We start from the raw sequence: 22,264 nt of genomic DNA on the forward strand, positions 1-22,264 counted from the left end.
CTTGACATCCTAAGCTCATAGATAGAAAAACATCAGAAGCGTTTGAAATATATGAACTTGTTTATATTTGCAGTACATATATATGTATAACAAGCATTCAAGCAAATGTATTCATATATACAGTATATATGGATAAATAGATAATAATCACAAACAAATATATGTATTTATATGCACATATTTTATATATGTGTGTCTGTATATAGAACGGCTACTGACTATGTTGAGCTGTAATTTTTTGTAGATTTTAGCTGGAGTTTAAAACATTGCTCTGCTTGGGAAGAATCGCAAATCTGGCAGCTCCCAAAACTACATGCATTCCTATCTCTGATTACCTATATGCTGACACACAATATATTGCTAAAAGATACATGTGTGAGACAACAAATAATGGTGTAAATATTATCTGAAAATGCAAAAAGCCACATTTCAGTAGCAGGCTTTGAGAAAATCTAAATGAGTTTAGAGGAAAAGGACAATTCTCTTCGAATCTATTCCAAACATATCTTTTGAGCTTACACACATACACATACACCTGGACACAAACATACACACACACACACACATCTCTTTGAAACTTGAACCAAAATGAATATGTCTCAAAACCCTTGCTCTCTTTGCATACAGTAAAGTGCATGTAGCGTATCGGCTGTCACCACGTTAAGGTGTGCCTTGTCACCTGCAGAATCTGCCATCAAGCACTGTGCTCTCAGAAAACGAAACAAAAAAAAAACAAACTGAATACACACTCCTGCAAGCAGCCAACGCGCTATTATGATGTCAAAACTACAGCTGGATCCATAACGTCTCTCAGCCATGTGGAGAGCTTCAGTGCATGACCCATATAACAAGCCTTCCAACCACTGTTGGTCCATCAATGTGTTTGAAAAAAATGCATTTAGAACTATTGTAGGCTCATAGATTTAAACTACAAATAAAAAAGATAGGCATTGGGTAACCTGTGAGCACAGGTGCTAGATATCGAAGCTGACTGGTTGGCGTCAAATCTAGGGTAACGTTCAGGGTGCTGACAGGACGTGGATTACAAGGAAAAGTGATTGGGTTTAATGATCATGAAGGTAATAGAATATTGATGAATATATTATAACTTGACAGCTGGCATCCCACTGAACTGAATAAGGCAGGTTTTATGTACTTTCCCATCTGGCATTTTAATATTCCAATCTCTGCTGGTAATACTTGACATGAAGCATATCCTTTAGAAGATGTTGTATTGCCTTATGTTATATATCCTCATTCAATTAAATAGAAACACACAAGCGTAATGAAACTGTAAAATGAAGCAATAAGTGTGAAAAGCCATTTATCCATTTCAACTGCTGTGTTACTGTGGCTGGTTTCATATTGCTTTACCATACAGTTTCTCACAATAGCCCACAAAAATTGTATGAACACCGACAATATAAGGTCAACAGACTTGGATTTATTGGATCATGTTTCCAACACATTCTCAGCTGGTGGGGATTACTCCATGAATATTTATATAAATGAATATTTATAAGGCTATATGACACTTTGGAAGACAATGCTTCCTGTTGGGTGCTGTTACTAGTTTTTCCTATAAACTGCTCATTATGTCATTTCCCTAGTGTTTGTGTTTAACCTTTTTAGCAGATTGAATAATTTAATATTTATCTAAATCCAGTGAGGATAAAAGATGCCACTCCGCCTCCCTGGATCACCATTGTTTGTGTACGTCACATAATAATGCCCTGAGCTACACGTAAAGGGAAGGGAAATCCAGATGACCATCATCATTGATTGGTCAGTCCAAAACGTTCACCTCAGCTGTCTTTGAACCAACAACGACATCTGAAGCTAAACGTCACATGTCTGTTATCTTTGATTGCCACTTATGTGTGCCCTCTTCGACTGCCCCTACTACTCTTAGAAAACTGAAAAGGTTTCAACGTGGTCCGTGTTTTTCTAACAGTTTGTTTGAGTAATCACTGGAGGCCGTCACTTTGCCATGTGTTCACGTCAAAAGGAATAAGAAGGAACAGGAACGAGAGTGCCAAGCACCTTTTCATCATTTGCTCCGACTTTAAGCTGCAAGTTTACATAAGAAAAGTGAAACAAAGAATAGTGGTTCAAAAACAACAAGAAACAGAGCATATGTTTGAATATAAATATATATATATAAATATATACATAAACCAATGAATATATTGTAAATTGTTTCTTTTTTGCTCTGGTTTCCTCTGTACATAGGTTTGCATATTTTATAGGACTTTTACTTCTATCTAAAAGGACTGGATAAAGTACTTTAAATACATAAAAAAAAATATATGAATGAAAACATGATAATGCTCAATAAAACCAGGTACAAAAAAATAGCCGCTAGGATACGGTACAAACTGTAGGACATGACCAAGGCATTTATCCAGATTATAGTCAGGGAGAGCATTGACCTCAGTTAGAGCTTAAACACATGTCGACCTATTTTGTAAAAAATACTTTGGTCTATTCATTTATCTTTGTTTAGATATTTATTTATAAGTCATGTCTGAGATAATATGCATGCTTTCATGGCATTATTTTTCTATCAGTTGGTACGTGACCAAATAGTTTTTATATGACATGCATGGGCCACTATTGTGGTCCACAGATGATCATTGTTCCTGTCTGCAGGACCACGCCTTCAGCAATTCTTTGATGATGGAGAAAAAAATGCTCCTATTGACCAAGTGATGTCAAGGACAGATTTTAATCATGTATTTATGTTTATTTATGTATTTATTTCTATATATTTATTTATTTGTGCTTCAAGATCTGAGCTCTATTATTGCCACTGTGCTACTTTGTATTGCCACATCGGATTTTACAAGGTACTGAAAAATTTGGAATTTATCAACAAGATCAGCTTTACATTTTCCTGATGCTGAACACCTATTCAGACGATGCAGTACAATACTAAAGCCTTATGTACATTTGTAATCACGAGTTAATTTTATTCTGTCCAAAAGCTTTGTTGATAGATTGGTAAAGACAACCCATTGGACAATTCCTCTTTCATTTTGACTGCCATTTTTCTTCCATTAGAAAACCTTTAAGCAAAATGAAGAGGGGCGGGCCTTCGTTTGACACTCCTTCACAAACCAAACGTTCAACCTGATATGTAATCACAACAACAAATATGTTTTGAGGTCGATTTAAGTTGCTGACAACATATACTGTGGGACACAACATCTAATCAGTCACTAAACTTTGATTACCTTCTCACATAAGATACTAGTTTTGACTTGGTTAAAATTCATTATGCTCCCACTTTGTCCAACAGAGCTCTGATCTTGTTCAACTAATGTGTTCTACCAAGAGCAAAATTCAATGAAAACTGCACTATTCCATAAAAAAAAAAAAACAATTGCATCATATTTTCAGTTGTTACCAGTGGTTTTATTTCTAGAGCTCAGTAGTGTTGCTAGAATCTCATTTTACTTCATATGATTTTCTGGAAAGCTATGTCCCAGTTTCAGCACATACGGAGGGTGGGGAGATGAATGTTGCATATTAAGCTTTGCCAGGTTCCCGATGAGCTCAGCTTCTGATTGGGCGGTGTGCTTTAGGGTCCCACCATTCTCTGGTCCCCTGAACTCTTTTTTGTAATTTTGAATGAATGATCCGTCTCAGCTTAGCCCAATAATAAAGCACAGTCTAGAATAAAGTGTCCTGTGTCGTGTCGTAATTACTGGCTTATGAATATAAACTTTCCCACGAGGTCCGTCAGTCTGTCGAATGTTCGAGAATGGTTTTATATATCGTGTCTGACCGATATACCGGTACAGTATCTACCAATATCTACAAATATTTATTTATTCACAATTAGTTTATAGTTAAAACCACAGTCCACAAAAGAACAATCTATAACAAACACATCGTGGAAAAGACAAATTAAAACATTGAGGCTCAAATAACTTTTGACTCGACTGACTTTTGTTAGGGTTAGGATTGTCTTCTTTGTCAGCAAATGAAGAATATATCCTCCAGTATTTGGCTTTCTTCCAGGTCCTGTTGGTTATATTGAGGATAAGGCCTTGCAGGAGTAATCATGCTTCTCCCCACTGGTTTGGGGGCACTCAGGGCCGGCCTATGCTGCAAGATTCTAGGTCTTTGAGTGGTCACAATGGTCTGGTCGGGAGCAGGAGTGAAAATATCCAATAACTCAACCACAGAAAGATCCAACCTGGAAAAAATAAGTAATATTTTGAGAGGTTTGAGACATTTTCTTTCTTAAATTTCACATCTTGTCAGCTCGTTTCAACAGTTGCATGGCAATACAAAAGCTAGTAAGATGGAGACAGTCAGCTATACGCAAGCCCTCCCCATGAAGCAGAGAAGCTACAAACTAAAGGTTAATAACCAGAAAAGCACAAGGCTTACATTTACTTAGAGCTCAACTCTGCTACTAAAACATTTGTCATTCACCTTTCACTTGTTAACCAAGACAATATGGCAGCAAATCTCTTTCGACATGTTAACAAAACCTTTCTTTCTGAGGTATCCACTGAACCCTAACAAGCAGAGTTAACAAGTCAAAACCACTGGGGCGTCCCGGCAGAAAAACAAAGTTTCTTGCAGGTGTGAGGGGAAAAGAGGGAGAGAATGTGCTTTCTCCCCCGGAATAGAAATGAGGGAATCTGCAGTGAAATAAATAAACCAAAACAGGGGAGATTAAGCTAATAGAGATTCAATCCCTCAGTCTGGCTGGCTTGATAAATTATTCAGTGTATACACAGTCGAACGACGGCCATTCCAGATACAAAACATGAATTCTTTAAACCACGCTCCACTGATGTTGCTAACATAATTCTCTGCTCATTTAAAGCTGCATCGATTTGCGTTGCACCGCTCCACACATCGCTCTCTCCCAGGTAAGGGCGATCTTGGCCGTGGACTTGTTGATATGCATGCAGATGGTCAGCAGACAAAGGGTGGACGTTCCAATCAGGGCTCATTTGTGTCCGTCTGCACATAATCATAGACCTTGATGTGCCAGGTTTCCACACTGACAAAGCATAATGCATCAGTTAGTGAAGAGCTTTCAAAAAGCTTTTGCAGCATCGGGTAAAATATGTACATGTTTCATTATGAGGGGTGGAAGCGAATGCGGGTTAAGTCAGTGGAGGGATGATAGCTGATGAAATAGAGAATGAAGCACAAGGAAGTAAATTAGTCTTCCTCATTGGCTCTTGAGCAGCAGTGAATGTGCGTGTGTGCTTACAAGAGAGACTGGAAGCAACTGCAGCTTTGTGGATAGGAGGAAGGCAGAAAGGGAACGTGGGGGAGGGACTTTGGCTGGCTTCCTTCTCTCGAAATGTGAGAATTAGCATTTTTATTTGTTGATTTATTTAATGGACGGGCTCTCAAACAGCCATCCATCAACAAACGACATATTGGTAATGAATAATGCATCACTTACCGGCGGTCACAATCTATAACAAGGGTAGAACGGGGGGAAGGGGTACAGTTTTGTCAGGATTTGGGGGATTGGTAATGGGTATGTGGGGCCATAGATACAGCACAAGAGCAGGAGGGGTGTATAATGCAAGAACTTAATTACTTGGCTTCAGTTTAGAGATATAAAGTTGTGAATAGCTATATAATACTATCTAACTAACAATATACTATTTATTTTTATACAGACACGCACTGCAATGACAAAAGACGATGATGCTTTATGTAAAAATCAAGATGCTCTAGTCATAACTTCTCAAACTATTCTTCTTCAGTGTCCCTTCGCATTATGCCTGAGTCCTTTGAAAAAATCCAGAAATTGCACCTTCCTTGGTGTAATTTAAACATTTGGATTTCATTTTCCCACAACATCAATACTGACAAAAAATATAGATGAATCATTAAAAAAATCCCCTTCCTTTGCACCCCTCCACCTTTTTCAAACTCATAACTTCCACGGCTTATTTGGCTCCTCTCTTTCATTAAAGATAGCCGTCTCGCCCCGGCGCCCCTTTTCATTTGCAGTCCAAACAGTAAGATAAAAAACCTATAATGGTTACTGTGTATATCCCGCATGTCAATTTCCCAACCAATCAATAGCAGGCGGGCAATGGCAGGGAGGATGGAGATGAGATGGGCAGGGTGTGCTGGAACTGTCTCATTACTAACTAGACCAGGATTCATGAAAGGATTAAGAAGGCCATTTAATGCTAACCCCAGCTTCGTTTTGCAATTTGCACATCACGATTGAATTGGTTAAGATTAGACGGCCACAACGGACGTGTTGTTGCTAAGAAAGGGGGGGTGGAGGTCTAAGCGAACATTCCAACTCTTACTTTGGATAGATTCTTCTATTCTATTTTCTATTCTTTTTTTTTTAAGTAGCAGCATAAAAGAAGCCAAAATAACATGGGGCATTTTTCTTCTTAAAATCTTACAATATTAAAATTAAGTGCTGTTAAGAATAACTTTGGTTAAATTAAAATGTAGTATTGTGTTTTTCTCAGTTCATTATTCAACACAACGTAAAAATTACAAATTTTAGAAATAATTATTTCCCAGAAAATTAAAGGTCTGCAAGCTGCTTCTGAACAACTTTAGTACTTCTGAACGCTTTTAGTTCTGAGAGGCTGGCTGACTCCCACAGACAGGAAGATGACACACACTCAGGTTGATTAACATTTCTTCTGAGGCGATGAGAAATAATAATCAATATCAATATTTGTCATAATACAGCATTTGCTTCTTGTTTAAATAGGATCCTGATATTGCACTGAAAAAACAAAATGGCTCAATAATCAAATTTTAGAATATAGTTTTGCATAAAAGAAGAATAACTTTCATGTAACTATTCAAACACGGCTTGGTTTAAGGTTTACAAAGGTTTTCTTACCGTAATTTATTATATTATAAAAAACATAATTAGATATAATTATGTCATATTGCCTTTTTACGATGCTATCCTATTGCTATCCTATTTTACGATGCTATCCTATTGTCTCTGCTATGAAGGAAAACATGTCAGCCTTCCTTTAAGACAAAGCTAGACTGGGAACAATGACTCAGGTAGGGACTGTGGGGGACGGGAAGTTATAGTGGGCATTAGTGGTCAAAGTCGTTTGTGTTGTAGTGTTCAGATAAACCCTTACTTCCCTCTCCCTTTCACTGCGCTTATGGATAATGAGTACTGTTGCCAATGACTCCAGTTAATATCTCCTAATGTCTCTCCAACTATTACTAGCAGCAGAGAGGCAGCACAATTGCTTGTTGTTGCATTATTTCTGCTGCATGATAGACTGTTATTTCCATATGGATGAATAATGTCTAAAGCTTATCATCATTATTGACGTAAACTTTTATCGGCTCCCCTATCGAGATTGTTTTATCTTCGAGCCCTAGCTCTGAATCAGTCCTGTCCTCAATACCCATTTCCCTTTTCATGTCTGTCTTATCATTTCCATTTCTATCCGAACCAACCTGTTCAAACTTTCTTCCCTTCAGATTTCTCACTTTATCCGATGCTCTCACCCCTCACTCGCCCTCAAATACACTTAACATCTCTTCCTCACGCTTATTTTCTCTGTCTCATTACTGTGGCAAAGAGAGAAGGGAGGGAAGTCTGTGCATTCACAAGTCTGTTCAATTACACCTGCTGCAGGGTCCCTGCTAGGCTGACTAATGGAACGCAGCATGTCTCCTGACAGGCTGGCCGCAGAGCTAGCTAGCTCAGTAGAAAGCTTCATTTAGCTTCTCACAGCTCGAAAAGTTAGCTCGTCTAAGAAAAGATATAATTCACCTTCTAGCAGTGAAGCAACTTCAGGCCCAGTAAAACACTTCAAGATTAAAATTTTATATTTCCACTGCATTTATACTTCAATAGTTAAAATTCCTAGAGGAAAAAATGAATTTTCTTTGAGAAAGCAATAGATAAAACACAGCATTGTCCAGCAAAAGGCAAGAGGAGTCTGCCCACAGAAAAAGTCATTCACTTTCCTACAGCAGGGAGCAATAGAGCTTCACAGAGAGCTCTGTTTAGAAATTCAGAGTAGTAGATAATAGATTTGTGTCTTTTTGATACTGCATCTTTCAAGCACTTAACTGTTTTTCCATTACTGCTCATTCTACCCTTTCTGCACTTGGCCTCTATCAAAGTTATTGTTCTTCTCAGAAGTAATTTTACTCATTTAGCTGACGCCTCCATGCTTCCCCTACTCCTGCTTTTTATCAGTCATAATAAATAGCGCTGTAATGCTTCATTTACCTGAACCCTATCAGAATAAATATCTTTATGCTCCCTGTTACCCTGTGAGGTTGTTACCTGGCTTCAGGGGTCTTTTGGCTCACGGATACAGGAATTGGCTTGCTCAGGCTTGGATGGGATTTAACAGGAGATGTGGCCATGTCCTTTCTGAATGATACCACGGTTTCTGTTAAGAAATGCATTAATATGTGAAGCTGCAAGCAATAAAAATCATCATCGTGATATAAAATACTTAAACTTTATGAATGGACTAAATAAATATTGTTTGAAGAAAATTAAACTCTTGACACCACTGTGTTTTGAGCTGAGATGTGAGTGAGCGCATCATTTCTTTTTATTGACAGCACAAGATTACCGTTGCCATTATCCAGATGAGTGGGTAGCGTTTGTTTTTCATGCGAGTTCTGTCCTGCAGGTTGGTCCTCTACAACTTCATGCACACTGTAAACCACAGCCACCACACCATTAGTTGTCTTGCAGTTGTGTATATGTGTAGACAGAGATTCCATGTGTTTGACTACGGGTGTTAGAGTAGTTTCAGATTTTTCTGGGCTAGGAATCTACTTGGTTTACCTTGAGGGCAAGTCTTGAATGGAGGGGCCCTCTGGCCGTGGATCTCCATTTCTTATACCTGAGGTGCTGAGATCAGATTGAGCAGCTTGTTGAATCCTGAGAAAACAAAATGAAAGCTCTTGGATAGCAGGAAGTACCTACAGCGTCTAGTCACTAAGAGACATAATTATGATTGGTTTCTATTAAATCTTCAATAATAATTATGCCCCAAATCTTAGCAAGTGAAGCTACCAGACACAGTTCATTTCCCTTTGGATTCTTTGTTTTACCCGCTGGAGTCCAGACGTGACTGTCGTAGCTGATGATTCTGTCTGTTGATCCTCTGCTCCTGCTCAGCCAGCCGTGCCTGCAGTTTCTCCCTCTCCACCTCCAACTGCATCTTTTGCAGCAGCAGCTGGTGTCTCTTCTCCTCCCAGTCCTCATGACCCAGCAGAGGCCTGGTCAGGGCTCCCCTGGCCTCCAAGCCAATGGCATTCTGACTGTGAAGCATGCATTTAAATACACATTTCATCGTTCTGAAGTTCTTTCTGTTAGTGTCTTTAATTGATGAACGATATACATAGAAACTCAGACAAATAATGTACAGTATTTTCCGCACTATAAGGCGCACCTAAAAGCCTAAAAAAATTCCCATAAACCCGTAGTGTGCCTTATAATCCGGTGCGTCTTACATATGGATTAATATTCATAATATTAATATTGGTTAAAAACATGATCGCTGAAAAAAAGCCGGCAGTCTGGCCGCCAGTCATGCTGCACTCCCCCACCAGGAGCCCCCTCATAAGGCACTCGGGCCTACGCCCTCTAACAACGGTAGTCAAGGGGCGTTAAACTTAATTGGTCTTAAAAATGCCATTGTGCTGTCATCTGGAATCTAGTGACGTCCATTCTGTGGAAACACACGGAGAAACTGGCATAAAGGTGAATGAAAGACCCTCAAAGCTGAACTTCCAGCCTTTTCTGAAATTTCAAGAGCAGAGTCACTGTCCTGCAGAGGTGCCTGGTGTGCCGCAATTGATTTACAAATGTAGTTGATAGCTCTGGGCGGGCGGCGGAGGGGTGCATTCAGGCTTGTGTATTCTGTCTGCAGCGACGTGCGGTGAGATTCACGGCGGTGAGACACCGACGTTGAAGTCAGTTCTAGGAGTAAAACAGCGTCATATTTGTCAATTAATTAGCAGCCCGACATTAAAAACTAGTTAAAAAATTGTTTAGGACACACAGCAGTAAATAGCTGCACTTCACCTCCGACTGGACTACCGATCGATCGAAACAATATTTAATTAATAAACGAAGACAAACGTCGGAGCTTAAATATCTGCTTCGAACTTCAGATCAGGAAATAATCCGCTCTGTTCACACTGACTGCACTCGTAATGAATTTAACCAGTTTTTAATGTCAGGTTTTTTAATATGCAGGTTGACTTCTTTCTAAGATGGCAAAGTGATCAAGTGATCAGGTTTCCTTGATGACGCTCAGAATGGCTTATTGACATAACAATAGGGGCCAGATTATTGAGGGTGCGCCTTATAGTCCAGTGCGCCTTATAGTACGGAAAATACTGTAATTATATAATAGCACAGATAGTGTACCTGTCAATCTCATGTTGGTAAAAGCTACTGTGACCACTTTCTAAATGAGAGCAGTCATCACGTTTCCACTGCTGTCTTCCATAGCTCTTGTCTTGACAGTGCACACATCTGTAGTGGGCCTCCCTGCACTCCCTTTTCCGACTCCCACACGTCCCATTGGTTGGGCTGGACTCACCAGCAAGGGAGGGGGACGCAGGGTTATCATAGTTTGGAACCACTGCTCTTCCTCCACCACTTCTCTTGTGTACTTGAGTCTGCCGTGATTGAGCAGAAGCTTGGCCGAGGTACGAGCCATCCAACAGCGAACCATTAGATTTGACCGTCATGGTTCTGCCAGAGATTTCCTCACCACTGAGCACCTTGACAGAGTACAAACAGGACGGTTAATAGATGCAAATTTAGTATGCCTCTGAGAAACTGATGTAATATTTGAGCTAAAAGCAGCTGACTAGTCCATGAAATCTTGATGTAAAGATGGGCTACATGCTAAAATTCACCAAAATTGCAGTCCCTGCCCTGTTTAATTGGGTCATCTTGCAATGCTCAGTAAATTTTAAGAGCTGCTCCACAAGATGTCACATATCACTTGTACTTTATGTAGGTTAGAACTGAAAAAGATTCTTGGAAGAGAGGAGAAATGCCTCAGAGCCTAAATGGAAGTCCTGTTCCTTCAGATTTAACCTTTAAGGTTTATGAAGGTTACTGAGTTAAGCACCTTTTTACTCTTCATGTCTATCTTCTTCCATTTTACATTCCCACTTACAGTGATTGTATCTTTTATTGCTGAAGACTGCCAAAACACAGGTAACACACACACACCAGCAGCGTGCCTGAACACTTCACGTGTGGACACTGAAGGAGATTTAAGCTGCCGCTGTGCAAATGAGTTGCTTTATCTATGCGGTTCACGCCGTTTGGCAGCGCAAATGCAAATTATCTGTAATGTAACTGTAACCCGGATAGTGGCCACAAGATTTAGAGGACAACTGTCAACTGAGTGTAAGTTGTCAGGTAAACCAAGGTCAGGAGCATTATGAGATAAACATGAGGAGGAAACCCCATCTTATGGTTGACTTGAAAGAAAATGTGACTAATTTCCTGAGGGTCAGAGAGCAGGCTAACACACATTATTCAGAGCCACCGTGGGACAATGATGTTGGCTAAGCCATCTATTTTTACATAGGCTGAAGCCAGAGAGGCGTCTTCGCTTCCAAGTGTCACCTTGAGAAAGCTTTCATACCTTGTAGTACTATCCAACCGGTGACTGACGTGGGCTGCGGTAGTGATTTGTTACTGCACTTAACCACAGGACAAAGTGATGTTGGGTGTGTTTCTAGTGGATGTTCTTGTCCCTGACAGATGGTAAACAGGGTTGTTTCTAGAATATAGCTCAGGCAGGAGGAGGCTCATGATGGCCCGCTCCCCCACTCACTCCAGTATATCCTCTAACTTACCTTGCTGTGTGCTGGTTCCTGGATGAGCTGGGCGATGGACTCATTCAGTTTTGCCTGTTGCTGGGAGAGATATTGTTGGTAGAGCCCAAGCAGCTCCTGACACTCTCTGTACTGCTGCTGCAGACCTGAGAGACCAAAAGTTAAGAAACTAACAAAACTAATTTCAACAGACCACGAACCAGAGAACAATTAATGGCTTGAGCTCAGACTAAGCGTGTGATGGGTCCCATTCAATCATATGCTCAAAAGAAATTCAAGCAAAGTACATAATTAAAACTAAGTTACAACAACTTGAAATGATTATGTCGTTCTTGTGACGAAAGGACTTTGCAACAGCTACCTTGTTAAGGAAAAGTTCTTCAATGAAGCTTAAAAGAAAAAGAGATTTAGATTGACAATCTGAATTAAACTCTTGTTTCTACCATCAATTACATATTGGACCAAAGAGGCAGAGGAAAGTAAAGTTGAAAGCAGAGGGGGAAATGAGGCCAGCAAAATTAAAGGTGTTGTTGTGGCACAGAGCTTACACCATCTGGACTGGGCCAGGCAATGTTAAGCTTAGCCAGGCAGTGCCGTGCCAGGCTGTCTGCCAGACAGAGAACTGGCACACACAGGAAAACTAATCTGGAGTGGAACTACTGTTGCACCTCCGGAGCCAAATAATAACAGCAGCAGCACCGCACCACACCAGCACGGATAACGAGCATGAGAACGGACAGACTACACACTTGCACAAATTCAATAATCAACCTCAGTCTACCTCTGGTATATATACACAAACACAGAAAGACACATAAGCACTTTTTTCCCACATGCGCCATAAAAGGCCTATACAAAAACACCACCATAAAGCAGCGAGCAGTAGAAACACTCCCACCCAAGTTGACCTTAAAGCTTGTTCCTCCAAAACATATCTTTTTATGACTGTGGCCCTGGTCCCCCAACTGATTGGTTTCTCAGCATTCGTTTGAAAAAGAAAGCCCCATTTAAAGAGAAAATCAAAGTTAAAAGTAGAGTCTTATTGAAGGAATAGTTGGCGGAACACTCCACAAGAAAACACTCTGAAACACGGGTTGTTAGAAGACTTCAATCAGGCGGAGGGAATGAAACACAGGGAAAGAGAAGAGAGCGGAGATGCCTTTGAATTGAGGAGCAGGCACCAGATAAATGCAATACAGCAGCTTCCATAAACAGTGGGATGTGAAGATGCTTTCCATCTAACTAGGGCTCCTACTCTGCGCAGTGATAAACTCCATGGAAGTACTTCTATATGGCAAACTTAAGGACATCACAAGGACATCACATCATGTAAACCTGCACTGGTAGGTCTATTTATGCTGTATGAATAAGTATCTTAAAGGGAGAATGCTGAATGTGTTTACACAGCAACAACTCAACAGAGTGAAAAAATGCCTTGCCCTCATATTTCACCACATTTGTACATGTTTGGAGCCTAAATCGCTGCTTCTGAATAGATTGAAATACAGAGACTTGAATTGGAATACAAATTAGACATGGTGGGGGTCCAACAAACCAAAACACACACAAATTTTTCTCTGTGCAGGACTGCAGCATCATGGTGCCAAAATGCCACAAATGAAGGTAATGTGTGTTAATGTGTTGACAGGCTCACGCAGTTCCTGGACAGCAAACGATACATAATCTGAAACGAGTGGAGCGACACTGATGAGATTCCACCTCTCTGCCCATCGCCACACTAAACATGCTTCATCCACATCCTTGGATGTCAGTCAATGGGGGCCAAGCAGTCTGCAAGGCCCTAGTTTACATCAGAGCTGCAAAGTGCCAACAATGACTTACTCCACCCACATGCTCCAAAAATACTCGGAATCAAGGGCTTGGGTTGAAGAGGTTTCAGACAGGGCCTGTCAAAGTGATTCACTTCCCTGTCAGGCTGGGGCTCAAATGAAATAATGAAATCCACTTCAAGGTGGAACAAATTTGCACAGGAGGGGGGAATATTTTAAAGCCTGCTTTAGAGCGCTGTGTCAAAACGATTGAGCCCAAGCAGGAATGTGAGAAATATGGGGCCAGAGAATGATGTGAATGAATGTGAGTGTAGGGACGCAATGATGGGGAAGTAATAGAGGAAATCAGTTTGCATAACCACTTCATGACTACTGAATCTGGACAGGACACATGAGGTCACAAGCCACACGATGAACCAATAAAGAACACTGAATGTCAGCTGGCAAATTAAAAAGAAGCTATAAAACTGTTATCATCACAACTATTCATTGTCATCTTCATTGGTACAATCACATCTAAAAGGCAGTATTCATTGTGTTGGCATAAAACAGAGGCATCTTTATCTCGGGTCAGTAAACCAGGTCACATGGAGCGAACAAGCCCACGATTCAAAAAGTTAAAATGAACAATCCATATCTTGGCTGTGCAGAATGATAGCCTCATGGTTTTAATTCAACCATCACTATTAGTGTTATTGCTGTGTTTCTAGAGCAGTTTAGCTCTAGAAAGACACATTTACAGCTTAGATTAAGGTTTTCAGACAAGGATTTGAATGTATGAAATAACCCAGTGGTCTGCAGTGTGGGACCTTAGCAAGCCAACAACCAAATTGATTTTCTGATATTATGTCTATAAAGATATAATGTATGGGACTGGTAGATTGCAGCCTGTTAACATCACAGGTGTGTGACTCTTCCTGTGCTGCAAGCAGGAGAAAAAATGATTGTGGCTGCAGTAAAAATGTTTCCGCAGGGTTAAATGTCATCAGATATCTATTAAAGCAGATCATTGTGTTCGATTAAACATGTTGTGAATTTTGAATGTTATTACATCTATATTTTTTTCCAATTAACCTTGATGATTGGATTTTACAACGTTCTTACATTATTGGAAATGTTTAGAAAATACACGTTGTAAAAAATACAGCCCAGCCAGCCCCCCCCAGAATCAGATTCCATAAACAGCAACATGCTGATAATGTTAGTCCAGTCTGATCATTATCTGCAAAGGTGAAGCCAGGTTGATTTTTCTCAACATCAATAGAGCAGCAAACAACTATAGGAAGCAATAGTGGAGTCATGGCGTCCTATAAATGGCATTAGTCTTTCTGCATGTTTTGTATTCTGAGCACCATGCAGCTGTGTATTCATGTCATTGTATGCACAGCTGCATGTGTCATTTAAGCAGTGTGTGTCAGAGCATGTTAGCCTGTCTCTTCCTCAGCTAATTCACTTTCAACAACATGAAATATGATAAAAGCTTTCCCATTTTAACTGAACAATAGACTAAAAAAACAGTTCTGAAAATATTTAAAGTAAGAAACAGGCAGTGATGGAAACTTTATTGTTATTTGAGCTTCTTATTTTATAGTTCAGGATGAGATTCTCAAAGCCGAATGCAAAATCTTGGCGAATAGTTTCATTTCTGAGCTACAAAGGCACATGGAAATATGCTAATGAAAATGTTTAAAGTGAGAACGAAGCTCTGTAGCAATGAGGAAGGTTCAAACTATTTAGCAATAATATATTGCTGAGCTGTGTCATTAATCGCTAGGTGTGGTGTCTTAATAAAGAATTGTCAATGCACCAACATGATCAATGCCAAAAAGAAATTTATAAGTATTATGGCCTTAATGTATTTGAGACCAAAGCAGTCTCTTGACCTCTGATCCTTTCTCTTGGAAAACCAGTGTAGTTTGTAAGTAAAAAATAAAATTAGACAGATAATTAACTGGAATTTACTTGCCAAAACAAAACATAGAAATAAAGACATTAAGTCATTTTCTCTAATATTTCAGCAAACTGTCATTTTTTCAATCCCTGGTAAATGCCAAAATGGTATCAACGGTGGTCCCTGCTGTGCCTCGCTCTTCAAAGTGGGTTGTGTTAGAAACTACTCTTTGACTTCTGCTCATGCCAACATGCCTTGAAGTGCGAAAGGCATTCTTTCCATCTGAAAGACAAATGCAGTCCTGTGTGCTAATAAGTTCCAAATGTCAGCTGAACACTCCAAATATCAGGGGTATTTTTTTTCCTCTCATCCTAGGTGGCTTGGGGCCGAGGTATAGTTACATTCTTTATACCCCTGACAACTCTGACTCGTGGTTAGATAAGATAAGCTGAGGCGTAATGGAATTAAACTTGACAGGACTTTCATCCAGTGTTTGCCTTTGGTGTCTCCTTAACCTTTATGAGAAGTGCCCGAACCTCCTGCCTGAGAAGAGCCTTCATGACTCTTGCACACATTTTATAAGACTGTGTTATCCCCCTGAGGTGACCAGATCCAAACACTTTTTCCCCTAAAATACCTTTTTAATGGAGTTTAAAAGTTTGGTGTAAATGCCAAGTCTCCGAGCCAAAGTGCCTTTAATTGAGTTGCGCTTTCCTAATTTTCCCTGTCACTGTTGCCAATTTTACAGTTTACCAGCCGGGTCAATTACTCTTCATATTTCAGAGTGTTTTTAACCTAAATTGACTGCTGGCCATGCTCTGTTTTGACCTGAGTGGAATTGCTATGATGACAGTTGGTAGCTTATGGGCTGCAACAAATAGGATGCTGCTACTCCGGCACAACCTTCATGTTGGTCTATTCAAAAGCAGCTGTTCATGTAACTAATCTCATTTTTTAAAGAGGAACGAAAAGATTCTCGAGTTACTGTTTGATATTCAACATTCAGGAATGAAAATAAAACAGCATGTTGGTGCACACATGCATGTACTGCAGTCTCCTCGGTAAATATCAAAAACTATCTTCAAAAGATAAGAAGATTTATATAGATTAGGTCATAGCTCCAACCATGAAATTGTTTTGGTTCACAATAGAAGGAAGCATTTGGAAAGGACAACGTCAGCTGGCATCAAATTATTTACATGAATCTGTAATATTTGTCTATTTTTCGCATCAGATTTGAGGGTCTTGACTCAATGCTGTACCTGTCCTTACCTAGGACAACACTGCCCTCTAAGTACCATGCTATGGAATAGCAAACAAAACAAAATGAATCATCCAGTCACATATAATGTGTGACTTTATTGATTGGCATTCCCTTTCAGTTTAGGTAAGTTAAATCACTAGGTTTTACACCTTTTAAGATTAATCACTCCGCTCAATGGTTTTCTTTAACAACAGAAATAACGGTAGTACACCACTATACAGTACTCTGTTATAATCCATAAATAAGGTTATATGTCCATATCATTATTATTATGTTTACAAAATCTACCGATGAAGCTCTGTGATTCCTCTTTAGTTCTCTTGTTTCTTCATTACACACTAACCCTGCATTTAATACAGTCCTTTAAACAGCAATCAGCATAAAATTCAGCTGCCAGATCCCCTGACAACTACCAGACATGACTTAGAAGAAGAGCTTTAAACCATTGTAAATAAAAATTCACTACTCCATTGATCCATTTTTGAAGCTTCACTTCAAAAAATTACTAAATGTCAAAAAGTTTAATTAATATTACAGTATGACAATCACAACACTGCAAAAAGTAGTGGCTGACAGTCTAACTCAGGAGTTATTATTTCGAAAGGATACTCTCCCTCTCCTGTGCAATGACCAGGTTCTGTTGCTCCAGCTGCTGGATCTTGCACTCAAAACTTTGCTGTTCATCTTTCAGACGCTGAACTGATTCCTCTTTCTCCTCACTGACTCTGAAGAACAGAAACATCTGTCTTACAGGCCAGGCGGACTGCATTCGACTGAGGACAGACTTCATGTAACCAAATCCATTCATACATTCATATGAAGTTCAACTCTACTTTTGAGGAGAGTAGCATACAGTATAATGATGGCTACCTGGCTAGTTCTTCGATGAGATTTGCAATCCGCCGCTTATCTTCTGGGCAGAGGTCCTTCAAACAGACCTCACTCTTAGCCCTGTCTTTGTCCGAGTTTGCCTGTACAAAAAGAAATTTTAGCAAGTGAATGACAACATCCTCAGGTTATTCAGATATGCTGATCGATGGTCAAACATCTCAAATCATATCCAGGAAGGGAAAATTGCACAATAATAAAATCACAAAATAATCACGTACCGGTGTCGATGGTTGGAATACACCAGTGGTCTGGGGAAGGGAGTGCCCAGTAGCACCATGCTGGACTGACACCGTGGCCTTGGTGCACACGTCAGAGGCTTCACTCAGTACGTGGCCCTGCTTTTTGCCCCCCTTGCAGCCAGAGCCACGCCTGGCTCGCATCCTGGAGCTTCTCTTAATGGAGGCACTGGTGATGTCTGGTCTCCCATTAAAAGAGGTGTGAGTCTTCATGTCTCCCTCCAATCCTGACACGGTTCACAGAATAAGGAAAAGAGGATGCTATTAGTACACAAGGTACATGCAAAACTCTCCCAGTGATTCGAAATATCCATATAAACACTCACCAGGAACAAAAACCAATGGAAGTTCTTCATTTGAAACTACAAACAAAACAAACAATAACATATATTACAGGATGTGCTTTTTAAAGCCAAATGTCGAATACATCTTTTGTTATAACTATAGTGTGACAGGCGCAATTTATAGTTAGGGTTAGGGTTGGACTTTTTTGGTATGGAAAGTGAATGGTGATAAATAATTAACGCGTTTTATTATTAAAAAGTGCACTTGAACACTTTCTATTAGCTACAGCGTACAGCTAGCTGTCTCACTTCCTCACATGTAAAAGCAACTTTCCAACACTGACAGCAAAGTTTAAGTATGCTTAATTCTCGAGAGAACTGTAAAGTTTCTATGAAATAATCATAGAGTTTTAATACAAAAAGACGCTACGTCGGTTTATCAATGTAAGCATACCGCCATTCATCCAAAATATCCCAGGATTTCCACTTTGTTTTGCCGCTGACGCCATGTTGAAACAACCGCCACCGCTCCCGTGGAGCCAAGCGTTGCTAAGGCATTGTAGTCCCGCCCTTTCGCCAAAGGTTACGTTCAATTGGCTAGTCAGTGACAAAGTCGAATTTCTATTGGTTTACGTGTACATCAGTCGTGAATTATTGCTCATCTGTCGTTTCCTGTTTGCCTAGTCAGCTGATCAATGCGGGTGAGGTGGATGCAGCGCAGGTAGCTGCAGAGGATGTTTCAAGGGTTTATTGTAAAAATTTTATCGTATTTTTCCGAATGGATGAAATTAAAGAAAATTCGACATTTAAGGGCATTGCCGAGAGGCTAACGCTTGGTATTACTCGAATACTCGGTGTGTATTACCGTTTTTCTTTATTGAAACGTTCAAGTTAGAGAAGGGTTTGACGTTTCACTGCTTCTTAATTGTATGCATTCATTTGCTGTGTTAGAGAGCCTGCCAGGTGTGGCTGACGTACGTTTTGCAGAGAAGGAGCCTGCAGAGAAAAGAAGTCTACTATCATGGGAACAAGTAAAATAATTTAACCATTGAAGACAACACTGAATCTGATTGTGTTTTCTTATCACACAAACCTGCTCTATTTATTTATTTATTTCATAGAAAAACTCTTGCATTTTGCCAGAGGACCTGCGAGATTTCTATCTGACAGCTGATGGATTCACACTAAACTGGAGCGTTAAACTGGACAGTAGGTGACTTCATTTGATAAATGTTTATGTAATAACAACATTTTTACAAATGTGTTAATATATCAAAATGAAAAGCTACCATTGATGTCACAGTATTTTGTTATATGCTGATGATTCCAGCAATTTACCACAGACATACAGTATGTCTAGATTGTTCTGTGGCACAATTGAGATTGTGTCGTATGTGTTTGTTTCAGATGAATGTGTTCCCTTAGGATGCATGACAATCAACAGTGTGTCCAGACTGTGCCCACTTCTCCAACCTGTGTCCTTGTTCGCTCTACCGAATGCACCCTCACTGGTTGACCTGGACTGGGAGGAAAACAGTGCAGAAACTGGTAGACTGTTTGTTAGAGCTTGATGTGGACTTAACTCAATGTTTGCACCATGTTAGGTTTGATAAAGTCTGTTCTGTCTCTGTGTGTAAAGAAAATATTTATTCAAGTTTCGTTAATGCTCTCTGCCAGGGACAGGAGAGGCTCCTGCTGCACCTCATTTTGATTCCCGGAGCCGCATCTTTGAGCTGGATTCCTGTGGCGGGAATGGCAAAGTTTGTCTTGTCTACAAAAATTGTAACCCAGGTGTTTATATTTGTAAATGACACCTTTTATGATTTGTCTAAAAAGTACAATTTATTACCCATCCATGTAGAGATATATTTAGCCTAATTCAGATTTTTGTCTTTTGTCTTTTCCAGGTGTCGTAGCCCAACAGAGTGAAATCTGGTTCCTTGACCGCTCGCTGAGCTGGCATTTTCTGACAGCAAACTTTAGCTCGTACTACCGATTGATGATCACCCATCTAGGTCTGCCTGAGTGGCGGTATGCATTTACCCCGTATGGGCCCAGTCCCCAGGCCAAGGTACACAGTCACTACCTGTGGTTTCAGCGGTATCAGCAAAACATTCACCAAATGTTCCACAACATATCCGTTTTTCCAGTTGATTTTTCTATTTTTTAGTCTTTTAGAATTTTTTTTTATTATTAATTTTAAATATCATTCAGTTCCCTTTATAGTGTACTGCATTGTTTATTGTTCCTTAAACAGCATGTCACGATGTCACTCAGATAGGGTTGCAACCGTGTTATTTTCATAGCATAGTATTGTAATAAAATAGAATTGTTATTATCAATGGTAGAACTTTCTTTTGGCTTAGTAGTTGCCACAACCTACTGTATATTCCTATTTTAGATGAACACTCATATTTGTTTGGCAAAGTTTTTACACCAGATGCCCTTCCTGCTGCAACCCTCTGCATTTATTCAGGCTTGAGACCAGTCTAGAGTTGACACTGGGCTTGTGCCCCCATAGGGCAGGGCAGCATACATACGAAGCATGTGCGCTACCACTGAGCTATTAGTGTTAGTGATAATAGTTAAAATTACCCTTTAAAGAATGAATACCGATGGTTTTTAAGATTTGAACATACTTTATTATAATTTCACAAAATATAGTTTCCTAAAAACATTAATATGGTACATTGCAGTACTGTAGATCAGTGGTCCCCAACACCCAGGCCGCAGAGCGGTACCGGTCTCTGGATCAGTTTGTACCAGGCCACACAGAAAGAACACGTAACTTATATTATCTCCATTTTATTGCATCCCGCTTCAAAGCGGTGATGTATTGTAATTGTCAGTGTTCATCCGTCCGTTCGTTCGTCCGTTAATATGTCCACCAAATATCTTTGCAACCGTTGCAGATAGAAAGATGAAACAAAAAGCAGATTACTCGGGCGGCAAAGGGAATGAAAATAAGGGGTGTCGAAGGATGTTGCAGTCTGACTGCATTGGCTCTTGTTTATTATATGAGTCTGAATGATGCTCTCCTCCACATCTGTCAATGAGTCACTCTTGAGACATGTCAAGATGCTTGCCACAGTCACATGACTACCTTCTAAAGGGGCTCCTCTGGCCAATAACACAGAATTCAATGTAGCTAACATTTCATACACATTGGATTCACATTTCTCATTACATTTAGAAAATAAACAGTTTCATGCTGGTCACATCATTTTATGTAATTGTATTTATTTGCAACACCTTAAAGGCTGGTTCGTGAAAATGTTGTCTTATGTTAAACTGTCTGTGGCACAGAAAAAGTTTGGGGACCACTGCTGTAGATAATAAAATGTAGATGGTTTTAAAAGAATGCATTCATGCAACATGATACCTTGAAATATGTATACTGTAGTTCTACAGTTTTGAAACATTTACATGAAGCATAATTTATTTTACCTCAGAGTAATTTAAATTCCTATTTCATCACAAGTTTCCTACTTCAGATGAGGATTTTTCACAAATTTTGTTTCCTCACAATCACTCACTTCTATAAACAATATTTATTAGACTGTTTAACTGTAAATAGTTTTTTAATCTAACTACTTCCTCATTCCCCTACAGCAGTGGGCATCACTATACCAGCCGCTGACTTTCCGCGGTGAGTTCAGCTTGACTGATACTGCTGGAGATTCACATTTCAACAAGCTTGATCCTGCAAAAGCCTTCAGAGGCAAACCCAAGGTGTCCATCCCCAAGAAGAAGCAGCCAGCACAGTGCAGCATAGGAAGCATCGTCAAGAGCCAAGGTGGAACAGGGAAACACACCGTGGCAAAGCGGTGAGCAAGATCCTATCTGAGAAAAACTTTTTTACCATCTCTATCCCGACTGTGTCTGCAACAGACACAGAAGAGGAGTACATTATTCGATCGTTGGCTGGACTCTAAATTCTTTGATGATAAAATTATTTAACTTTATGGATTTAGAGCTATTAGCATTGCCATTTATGCGTACTGCTAAGGAGTCCCAATACATATTTAGGAATAAGCTTTTGATTCAAGTACTTTGAAGAGCCTACATAATTA

At 39.8% G+C, this 22,264-nt stretch overlaps 2 protein-coding genes across 2 annotated transcripts; one reads left to right on the forward strand and one right to left on the reverse strand.

Moving 5' to 3' along the window:
• Positions 1–197: 197 nt before the first annotated feature.
• On the reverse strand, positions 198–18,706 carry kiaa1328 (KIAA1328 ortholog). Its single transcript, XM_068315552.1, has 12 exons — positions 18,646–18,706; positions 18,234–18,269; positions 17,890–18,134; positions 17,651–17,751; positions 17,390–17,505; positions 11,857–11,981; positions 10,403–10,761; positions 9,079–9,288; positions 8,810–8,905; positions 8,592–8,677; positions 8,294–8,402; positions 198–4,204 (listed from the first exon to the last, which is right to left on the reverse strand). Exons 1-12 carry the CDS (start codon positions 18,698–18,700, stop codon positions 3,982–3,984), a joined length of 1,761 nt encoding a protein of 586 aa, XP_068171653.1. The 5' UTR covers positions 18,701–18,706; the 3' UTR covers positions 198–3,981.
• A 186-nt stretch (positions 18,707–18,892) lies between these two features.
• Positions 18,893–22,031, forward strand: tpgs2 (tubulin polyglutamylase complex subunit 2). The gene is made up of 7 exons (XM_068315659.1): positions 18,893–19,045; positions 19,143–19,222; positions 19,313–19,400; positions 19,599–19,739; positions 19,869–19,982; positions 20,099–20,262; positions 21,804–22,031. The coding sequence occupies exons 1-7, from the start codon at positions 18,970–18,972 to the stop codon at positions 22,020–22,022; spliced, it is 882 nt and encodes a 293-aa protein (XP_068171760.1). The 5' UTR covers positions 18,893–18,969; the 3' UTR covers positions 22,023–22,031.
• The last annotated feature ends 233 nt before the right edge of the window (positions 22,032–22,264 follow it).

This window comes from Antennarius striatus, chromosome 5, assembly GCF_040054535.1.
Source record: "Antennarius striatus isolate MH-2024 chromosome 5, ASM4005453v1, whole genome shotgun sequence".
NCBI lineage: Eukaryota > Metazoa > Chordata > Actinopteri > Lophiiformes > Antennariidae > Antennarius > Antennarius striatus.